The sequence below is a fragment of the Xiphophorus couchianus genome, chromosome 2 (assembly GCF_001444195.1).
Source record: "Xiphophorus couchianus chromosome 2, X_couchianus-1.0, whole genome shotgun sequence".
Lineage (NCBI taxonomy): Eukaryota > Metazoa > Chordata > Actinopteri > Cyprinodontiformes > Poeciliidae > Xiphophorus > Xiphophorus couchianus.
Window position 1 is genome coordinate 14,539,917 of NC_040229.1, and position 11,038 is coordinate 14,550,954.

Consider the following 11,038-nt stretch of genomic DNA (forward strand, 5'->3'; position numbering starts at 1 on the left):
AGGACTTAACTTGTTCTGTGTGCCCATCATTTCTGTCGATCAGGTCCTTAATTACTCTATCATCAGCCTCAATATTCAGATGCATTTGGTCTGTCACCTTTGGTCAAATTGTTGTCTGAATGAACTTTACAACAGAAATGCAAAATAAGCTTTGTCATTTATTGCCACCACAGCAAACTGTCTAAAGCAAAAAGGTTATTCATCATGTCCCTTATATAGACATTATGTTGAATAACTTCCAAATGTCATCTTCTGCTCACAAATGTGAAAATCTGCACACATTGCTGAACTTTTCTTCAGCAAATACTTTCCCTTGAAAAAAGCCTCCGACAACATCTGCACTGAACATCTGGGAAAAGCAGCAAATTTGGCATCTCCAAGCGTGACAGGCATTGATTGTTTTTCAGGCACTTCAGAGCGATGAGCAGAGTGCCGAGGCCCCATAACCTCCCAAATCCTGAATTTATGGAGTCCAGCAGCAAGTGGTTCTTATTAGCCATGTCATCTTCTGAACAAATTGCCATACTGGGCTCACAGATGGGGAGTCTAGATGATTTTTGTCTCCTGGCATAATTACTATTATTTGCTGCTTTCACAGTGTGTCCACAACATTGTTCCACTTGTTGTTAACAAAACACATGGTATGACGTGACTGTGAATGAAAGGAGGGTTTGCATATTATCACTTCTATGCTTTCCTGATCCCACCTTCTTCTTCTTTTTTTTTTTTTACAAACAATCCCAAAAGCCCTTGTCTGGTGGAAAAAAAACACAGACTACTAATGGCAGGAATCTCCTAGTGTAAGGGGGAGCACTGCAACTCTGGCTTTAAAAAGCTGTCCAATTTTAACAGTGTTCATCTGGCAGCGAGAAGCAAAAAATTATCTGCCAGGAACTGTGGAATAAATTGTGCCGGGGCCTGGAGAGATGAACCGACTGCACCTGGTTTGATACAGCTGCTTAACAAGCACAGCACTGCAGCTAGAAGCAGAGGCAGAATTTTTGGGTTCAGGCCTTGAAAGTGTGTTACAAACATAGTCAGCGTGAACTAGTGAGACATTTTTTTTTTTTACAATATACAAGAAGAATACCAAAATAATTTACTGTCCTTAAATAGGAGATGAAATGTTTTGATTAAAAGTAAATAATTGTATTGTAACTTTGAGTTATTATTAATCATCCAATGTGAAGGCTAACATCCGTCCGTCCTTTCATCCTGTTATAGATGTGGTTTTGCTGATAGCATATTTAATGGTTAATCAGATTTCAGAAGTTGCGTAAATAGTTTCCGTATTTAAAATTAAATAAATTCTCTGAGAAGTGGAAGGTAACAGCTAGTACACTGCCACTTTTAGCTCAATTTAGCAATTTAAATGGGATATTATGTCAAATCAACTTTTTTAAGCTTCACATCAGGCTATGATAATTTACATGATGATCATTTACATGTACTCTATATGATGTGCAGATGATCATTTATACATCATGGGATACCATGCAATGTTAGCTGATATTAACACTGCACAATTTTACCAGAGACCATAATTCTGTGTCTGGTGTTGTTTTGTCCATCCAGACAGCTTCATGTTGCTGTGTGCAGTTCTGTTGGGTGAGCATGTGGTCTATATCAACCAACCTGATCAGGTCATTATATCTCTGCCAAGGACAGAGCAAACTTTGTGAGTTGCTTCACAAGTTTTGTACTTGTTTCAACGTTTTCTTGATAATTTCATAATTATATAATTAGCTTGACACAGTATATGTTTGATTATTTCTTAGCCTTCCACCGCTTTGTGAGGAGTTCCAAAAAACTCAGCCTACAATAGTTTAGGGAATCATTACAAATAATAACAGGACCTTGATTCTCAAATCTGAACTAACATTTTAAAGTCTAATCTTTGTAGAATTTTAACATTAAAAATGCATATTAAATTTGGTGACTATGAGCTCTAAAATAACAAAATAAAATAAATTAAAGAATTAGATTTAGCAGCACAACAGAAAAAGTCCAGGGCCAATATGTTAAGCTGTCCTGTATGCTTGTGATATCCATACCAAGCAGGTGTTCAGCCGAGATGCACCCAGTAATTCCGAAAAGCATATCCAACCCATTAGCTCCTCTTCATCCATGCTTGTCTCAGTAGATTCTTCCTTCCTCCATGGAACTTTGTGTTGTCCTTTGCTACTATAAAGAGCAGATCCTAGTAGCATCAGACAAAAAACAGAAAGAAAGAAAAAAAACAAAAAACATAGACAGGTAAATAATATAACTGTCATTTGAAGAGACCACAAAATTAGTTTTGGAAAAACTCAAGTTTATTTTCACAGTTTTTAATCAAAGTAAAACTCCCATTATTCTTCACAGGAGCCAAACTTAGAGCTTTTAAAGTAGGTCTGCTAACAACCACCAGGTATAAGATGAGATGAGGTGGATAAAAAACTGCGTTCATAGCTGAATATGTCATGGCAACCATGCCTCCCCCACAACTCAGATGATTAAAACTCTTTGTGCTGCTGGATTCAGATCACTCAGACCAGCGCAATATTCCAAATCCAGTCCAATAAATTCTGTACAAACTTCTTTTTGATTCGTGTTTGATCACATGGACACTGAAGGTGCTCTGAGTACAATAAAAAACAGCAACAACAAAAAAAGCTAATAGACTACAGCTGTCTTATTATTATTTTATTGTGAACTTTAAAATATTTATGTGTTTTATTTAAACACATAAATGTGTGTAACTACACGTTCGAAAATTTATAAATGCCTCCCAGTATTATCATTTTCAAAACTTTGGCTTTTTTAATTGACCATTTTTGAAAGGTACGTTATAAGGTTCCCATTATACAAAGCTGTGTTTTTCGTGATAAAAACAACTATGCTGTGATGTATTATTTACCCTTACACACCAGCATTAACATAAAATTGGCCAACCATTATCCCCACATACTTGCGTGTAACTGAATTTGACTGTATTGTAATTACTAAGGTGAATTGTTGCAAATTTTCCTGACTTTATCTATGGTTTTTATATTACTGAAATTAAATGGATTGATATGAAATGAATTCAGTGCAAAGAACAATATTACTATTTGACCATTTGTCTACAAGTAACCTGGAATGATGTCTGTTGTGAACTGGCTCTCATTCTCTTAAGTAAATTATAGAACACACTGCATCAATAGTGACCAGTTAGTGTAAAGAAAGAAATTAGGATATCAGCTCTGAATCTTTAAAAGTATGATAGAAAGTATGGCAGATCATTGTTTTTATTGTAAAATAATAATCTGGAATAAGCAGCAGTAGCAAAGAAAAACAAAAAAACCCTGAAATTTGTCTTTCCTTTTTTTAAATGTTTACCAAATTCCACCATTTAGTGACCTTTGTTAACATACTCATTCCTTTCCAAAAGAAAAACATTATTATAATATCAAGTGACAATGTTTAATGGGTCTGTGTATACCATACAATAGTGGGCATGAAAGAACAATACTAGGCGTAGGCTCATAGCTGTCTCGAGGCAAAGTTTGAAATAATAAAAACTGATGTAACTTTACACTTTTCCTTTAGTCTGTATGTGCTGCTTCAGTAGGACCATCTCTGCACCAAAGACCCCGAAGCGCTAAGGAGAATCTAAAACAGGTGCTGCACAGTTGGTTCTTCCACAGTGGGGGAAGAAAAAACAGCCATGACCCCCTCCCCTCCCGCAGGAATATTACTGACACAACATCACATTCTCCAGCCAGCTGTGCAGTTAGTCCGCAGATAACATTCAGCATATGTGCAATATATTCAGCATCCACATTCAGCTGACCCCACTGCTTCCACAAACTGTATTCTAACTTTGGGAGCATTTTTCTGTGCTGGATTGGTTTAGAATTCTTAATGCGAAACAAGAGACAAGCAAATTAAAGTGTCTTAGCTCAGTTTTCGACACCTTGTGTGTTCTTCGAGTGACGCCACAGCATCTGGAGTGGATTTATACAATAAAATTCTGGCTAGAGATTCAAAGTTTGAAGTATTTTTAATTGAATCCACTCCACCAAATCTGGGAAACTAAAATGTCTCCTGGCAGGAACATTCAACTACATAGTCATGCTGATCTGCAATGTTCTTTTTCCATATTTAAACGAGGGAAAGCAACTGATTGCTTCTATGGAACAAAGTTCCTGAAAATTTTAGATGTGCAAAAACTCTGGGACCAAAAAAACATGTTTGCTTACTGCAGCTTTCCTAGAGATCAGCAATCATAGCCTACCTATTTATCCGTTTTAAATGTGTATTTAAATATTTATTCAGATTTATTTAGTTGTTGTATCTGAGGCTTAACATTTACTGCTAAGAATGCTGAATATAACATGTAATTACTTTAAGGTAGGGGTCTCTAGTTGTTTAATGTCATTTTCATTACTTCTGTTCCTTTAGTTTCCCACAAAGCACCTTGTATTATCATTATTATTACAAATAATAATGTTTTTCTAGATCCTGATAATAACAATATTCCAGCCCCAAGCATGGGTCATACCTGCACAACACTAAACCCACTGCTGTGCAACAATGTGCACATTCACATCCCACAGACAGCAATTTGCTTCTCTCATTCCCCACCACGCCCTGCTTTCGTTCTCAGCCACCTGCAAAACAAACTGCGCTGGAAACTTCACTACAAATTACCCTGTGTCTGCCAAATCCCCTGGGAGCACTGGAAATCAAAACCCCGGATCTCCCTGCCCCCACAGAAACAGCCCTCAGAACCTCACACACAGTATATCCTGATTACATTTAAGCTTACTTACAATCCTGTTTTATAATTTTATCATTTTCTAAAGGCACTTTAGAGTAGAGGCCAGCGGAAAGTGACACACAAAAAGAGCGACTATCCTTGTTTAAAGATGCATTTATTTAAACTAGCCCATAGATGACGAATAAAGAGCATATCAAAGTTTGCCATCATGAACACCGCATGCCTCTGTTGGTTTCAAGTTAATGTGACACCATGAACTAAGCCCCCATTGCTCCTTAGAAAGAGTGAAAACTGAGACCTGTTTCACTTCATGTGAAAATCAAAAGAAGGCACATACCTTAGCAGTGAATAATGATCAACCCCATATACCCAGCAACGCTGTCATTTTTAGTGTGACAGCGCCTCTTGGTGATAGCGTTGTGCAAGTTCAGCCAGTCAAGAATTTTAGAAAAAAAAGAGCGTCAATGGCTGATGTGCCAGAAAGATGAGTGCTGAAAGCTCTTTGGAAAAGGGATTAGGAGTGTTTATGTTGGCCAAGTGGCCCACTGCCAGCTGCTCAAGTGTGCAAACTTCTTAAAGCTGCAGAGCTTGGGTTTGGCCATGAATCTTTTCACTCTATTTACCCTCCTCCTGGACTGTATGGATGTGCTTTGTTAGAGCAGAGCCAGCTCAGCTTCGACCCCCACCTCAGAACAGAAGTGTAAAAAAAATGTGCTGGAATAAACCCCAACTTCCGGCCCCATGAAACCAAGGCGGCCCCAAAGTGTGAACACTGATGGACTCACGACACATTTGTTTAGATTCACCCTAAATACATAAGTAAATTCTCCTGTATAAAAAAAAACCACACACACACACACACACACACCCACACACACGCATCAGCATCAGGATAAGTTCAGACTGGGAGCTGGCTGAGTGCCAGAACTCTGTGGCCTGGAGCTAGAGCAGGGTTTGTGAGCTGACGTTATGAAATGGGGGTCTGAGGTCAAAGAATAATAAAAGGCAGTCTCAGCCGCTGAACAGCAAATTCCAACTTTTGTTCTTCAGGCTTTGAGGCTTGTTTCCCCCCTCACTTCTAGTACTTCTGTTTGAAGTAGTGCAGTCAAACATGCATATTCAGTAGCTAAAAGGGAATTTACCATACAAACCTACAGTTCTGAGCCTGCTCAAATTTCTTCATCTTTTGAAAAGATGAAGACAGCTAAAAATCCGAGTTGCTCTTCCATTATAAAAAAAAAATTGTTAGGTTCCATGCAAATCTAGTGCTGACTTGTGCCTTGATTTCTAAATGAAGGAGGTATAACTATTAATAACGGTGCATAGTTTTCTATTCATTATTCTTAACAATTTGAGAGGAAAACTATTTCTTTTTCAGAAAATCTATTGCATAATTAAAGGAGGAATACATTAGATGTAAGTGAGAATCAATACTAACTGAATTATTACAATTTAACTAATTTTCAGCATAATAAATAAGCTACAATAGTAATCACACTAATCTAACACCAGCAAATGACATGGAATCTGCTGTACTAAATATATATTTTAGTACTGCTTGTAACACACATATTTTTGTAATTAATTATTGATCAAAACAAACAGATAAAGCTTCAACCTGTCAGCCAGCAGAAAAGTTACTGCACTTTTCCTTCACATGACAACAAAGACAAACTGTGGTGTTGGAAGCCATTTCTCATTGCAAACAAGGATTGGTGAAAGATAACGTTATTATGGTTACTTTAGTCCACCTTATATTAAAAACAGTAAAGTTGTTTTTTTCTGTGTAATAAGGCCAATTAGATCATAGGATTTATTCAGTGATACCTGAGTGTTTTTACACAAGGTTATTATAGCACGCAGATCTTATATGAACCAATGTCTAATGCATTGCAGACATTACTATTTCAGAGAAAATTTTAGACACTCCCACTTTCAGATTGAGTTTAATCTGGATCAAGCAGAAAACAATATTATTTTCACACATGTCAATTTTCCATGTAAATTTTGCTAAAAACATTATGTATTTGAGATATCAATCTAATTTTAACAACAGTCTTATATTGAAACACTTCAAAAGGTAAACAAACCAGTGAAACTGAGCACCTGTTCATTCTTTGTTCAGGCTGTTTAAACTCAACTCACAAAGAGAAAGTCGTCAGGCACTTAATGTGGCTTTGATTATCAATGAATAAATTATTTAAAAACATACCCCATTCTGTTTCACATGTAGCAGGATGTAAGATAAAGATTAAACAGGTTACTTATATTGCACACCTAGTTACTGTAAACAATCACACTTACCACTGTCAGGCTCTGGACAAATAGGCATGAGGTGCGTTATGGCAGCTAAATAACAAATACAAACGAATACATTAAAATCTCTTAAATACAGCTTAAACTTGAATAGTTCTGACAGCTTAGCAGCTCAAGTTTATTGTTCCTGGTGGAAAAGCCTAATATCTTACTGTAGTGCAATAGATCTAAAATGTTTAATTAATATAATTCAGATGAGACATGGTCATGATTGTGAAGCTGTATGGAGGATTTGAAATTCACTTCAAGAAAGCTACTAATGAATCTGAATCAAGCTTCATGTTGTAATTTGCTGTGAAACAGTTATTTGTCCTCTTAGAGATTTCTGTGTCACAATGTTTTAAGTTATCAAACCAATTTCATGGTCAGAAAAATGTAACATTAGTGAGTACATTCAGTTTTACAGACCATACCCAAGCCAGATTACTGCCACATCATGTCTGGTTGTAAAGAATTCATTACCAGATGAAACAAAGTTTGTCATGACAATATTCGTCAGTCTGGAAAGGGTTTCAGAGCTGTTCCGGTGGTGTAATGGTCTGGGAGCGGCTTCACTGTTTTAGGATCTGAATGATTAAACATTGCTGATGAAATCATGAATTATCTCATCCTGAGGAAGCATTTCTGCCATCAGCTCAGGACATTAAGCTCAAGTGCACTTGGACAATGATTGAGAGCACACCACTAAGTTCACCTCTGAATCTCTACAAAAAAAAAAAAAGAAAAAGAAAATCAAGTTTACTTTAACAACAGATTCGTTACAGAAAAATCAAAGAAATTTCCTCATAACAGTGATTATCGAAAAACTAACTTTCAAAGTACTAAATTGTCTGATAGCAACTGCCAACATAACCAGGAGGCATAACCCGTTATAAGGTTTAAGGGGAATTACGTTTTCACAGAGCCAGGTTGGTTTGGAAAGCTTTTCCCCCGAAGTGTATTAAATCAAATTATATGTGACACCCTCTTCAAATATTCTCTTTGTACAGGGTGTTTTTTTTTCTGACAATAAAATGAGCTTGTAAAGAAATCTGTAAGAGGTTAAATATATTTTCATTGCAATAAAGTTTTGATTGAATTAATTTAACTGAAATTCACTGTTGGTATCCAGACACAAATTTTCTTAAGCCTGTTTCTAAAGACTTTTAGCTTCAGTCTTATTTTTATCTTTTATATTTTACTCAAATATAAAAGGATTATAGATTTTTATTCACCTGATCTCTCCAGGTTCATAAAATTGTTCAGCCACTGTGTGTCTGTGTTGTGTTGGAAGAGGAGACAAATGACTGAGAAACAGTTGGTGAGACTACTCCGTTGACCCTAGTTTTGAAGTAAATCAAATAAAATAATGGCAAAACAATCCCTATTAACAGCATGGCTATTAAAGCGTTCCACCACTGGATTCCCCAGTCCGCGCCGTGACTCATCACACGCCTTCTTCCAAAACCGCATCTCTTCCATCTCCCAGTGTTTTCTGAGAAATCTTCTTCATGATCAGTTGTGGTCTGAATCAGTTTGTCCATATCGCTGTCTACCTCCATTAGAAAGTCTGTGACATCCTGCACACGTGGCTCAAATGGAGCTCTATCATGACTGGAACAAGGTACTTCCTCTTGAGCATCATGTTGTTCTGAGAGTGATTCTGTCAAAAAGCTGTGCTTCTGAACTGGTATTTTGATGACTTTCAGTGCAAACAAATCTTGTTCTTGCATAAGGTTGTTAACCCGTTTTATATCAGCAACCTGTGGATATAAATGTGACCTGTTGAAACCCTGTTTTTAAAAAAATTAAGAAAGCTACAAGATCATCTGTTTTGTTTTACCTTGCAGCCATATTGCAGGGCAAGCTTGTTAAGGCTATCGCCATCTAAAACCTCTCGCTCCAGCAGCTGGACATTCCTCACGTTGTCTTGTTTCATCTGCGTTGTCTCCATAAGGCTGAGCTCCTCATCGTCCGAGGACACAGCGGACTCATTTGTCCTCCTCTTGAACATGTACACCTGCCCGTCTGCACTGGCATGAACATCCACAGGGGCCTGGAACGCCTGCGGGCCATGCTCCCCCCTCCACATAACGACACATAAACCTGTAAATAAATAACCCAAATCATTACAGCGCGGTTACTCCAAGATTTCACAGCCTCATCATTTAAATTATTTCCTTTTATTGAATTTGTGTAATGTAATAATTCAGTACAAAAAAGCATATCTGCCAAATATTGGGCTGGCACAAGTGACAGATGAGGAAGCAACTTTTAAGCAATATGGCAATTTATTTGTTATAAACAACCACACAACTATGATTCATCTTGGAATACAGCAAATTATATTTAGATCAGTTTATTTTCACATCTCTGTGGTCATACTAACCGTCTTACGTGCTTCCCAAATAGAGCAGCTCAATACCTGCTGTGGATTACTATAAAAACACCAACAGGGAGGCCTGAAGTTGATCTTACAAAATAAAAGTGCATTTTCAGCTAATGTTAATAGCATATTTTCACAAAATATACATAGTACTATACATATTTGATTTGCATTTGGAAAATATTACTATAAAAGATACAGCTACAACTACAGATTTGACAAGTCTTCCAGAGACTAGTAAAACAAAAACAAAACATACAGAAAATAAAAAAGATTGGTCAATGACATGACATCTACCTCAAAAGCTATTTTGTATATAACCTAAATAACAAAAAAAAATTTCAAATCTGATTTTGGTACAAGCGAGCATGCTTAATTAGCTAGTGCAACATCTAAATTCCATCCAACAGAGTTAATTTATTCACAATTACATCACAAAGTATTTTTATTTTCTTTTAACTGTTGGACAACATTTTTGTATGTTAACCCATAGTTGAAACTATAAAAACTGTATCAATTTTAATTTACATACAGAATTTTGGTATCGATTGTAGGTACAATGCTCTGAAATAAAATACTTCATTTGAAATACCACTCGTTTGAACATTTTGCTGACGTGGTAATTTATGAATTTTCTTCATAAAGTATTTAGCTTTGCGTTTGATTAAACAATGACCAGACTTTATTCACTTATATCACAGCACGCAACTCTAATGTAAGACGCCTATTATTGCTTTAAAAGCTCCAGGTAATCATTCAATTCAACCAGCATCCCGTGGACTTTCAAAGTTATTCGTACATGATATATGATGATAATTTACCCGCAAAACGTTAAATTGCATATTTATAACCACATAAAAACAGGCTTTACTGTGATTTGAATTGCCAATCGCACTTGCTCCTTGGGGCGCTAATACGTGATAAAAAATTAAGTGACAACAAAAGTCAACTCAATAATGGAAAAATTCCCGGAGCTCTAGCGGAGCATTTGAATGCAGCACAAACTTTGGCTAACAACTTTAGCTTGAGCTATTCCTGATCTGTTGGCGAACTTTCTGCCACATCGACCTGTTTATTTCGGGCACAAATAAAGCCTGAGCAGGTAGTTACACCAGAAGGAAACGTTCTATTTAAGGGTAACTAGTTATTTAGATCCATACTAAGCAATTTCTACCTCATTACCTTGTGCTTTGGCAACTGTAGCAAATCGCTCCTTCCCGGTTGGCCTTGTTAGCTCTGGACGAGTTGCTACTGTTGCTACTGGTTAGCCCACTTTTTCGTGGAACTGTACCAGATTGTCACATCGAAGAAATATGCAATGTCGCCACCTCCTGGACTCCAACTGCAAATTACAAGCCATTTCTATATCGAACAAAAAGTACATTTTTCTGTACATTAAATATGTGAATAAAATCATCATAATTAATAGAAATAAACAAAATACGATTAAAAAAAACATATAAGTTTTACTTTAAAGTAAAACCAGCATCCCCATAGTTGTTGAAATAATAATAATAATAATAATAATAATAATAATAATAATAATAATCTTTTAAAAGACTTTCTTGTTCATTTAGGACCATGTGCTAATATCAAAACTTTGCACACATGAC

The 11,038-nt window shown here is 36.5% G+C and overlaps 1 protein-coding gene across 1 annotated transcript; it reads right to left on the reverse strand.

The window, feature by feature from the left end:
- Window positions 1–6,673: 6,673 nt before the first annotated feature.
- On the reverse strand, window positions 6,674–10,687 carry lysmd4 (LysM, putative peptidoglycan-binding, domain containing 4). Its single transcript, XM_028002164.1, has 3 exons — window positions 10,608–10,687; window positions 8,883–9,145; window positions 6,674–8,802 (listed from the first exon to the last, which is right to left on the reverse strand). The coding sequence occupies exons 2-3, from the start codon at window positions 9,129–9,131 to the stop codon at window positions 8,302–8,304; spliced, it is 750 nt and encodes a 249-aa protein (XP_027857965.1). The 5' UTR covers window positions 9,132–9,145; window positions 10,608–10,687; the 3' UTR covers window positions 6,674–8,301.
- Between the last annotated feature and the right edge of the window lie 351 nt (window positions 10,688–11,038).

Excerpts from the sequence above, each read along its gene's own strand:
- lysmd4 (XM_028002164.1), bottom strand. The coding sequence starts at position 9,131 with ATGTGGAGGGGGGAGCATGGCCCGCAGGCGTTCCAGGCCCCTGTGGAT. Across the intron at positions 8,803-8,882 it reads CCCTGCAATATGGCTGCAAG|GTTGCTGATATAAAACGGGT; the intron begins GTAAAACAAAAC and ends TTATATCCACAG.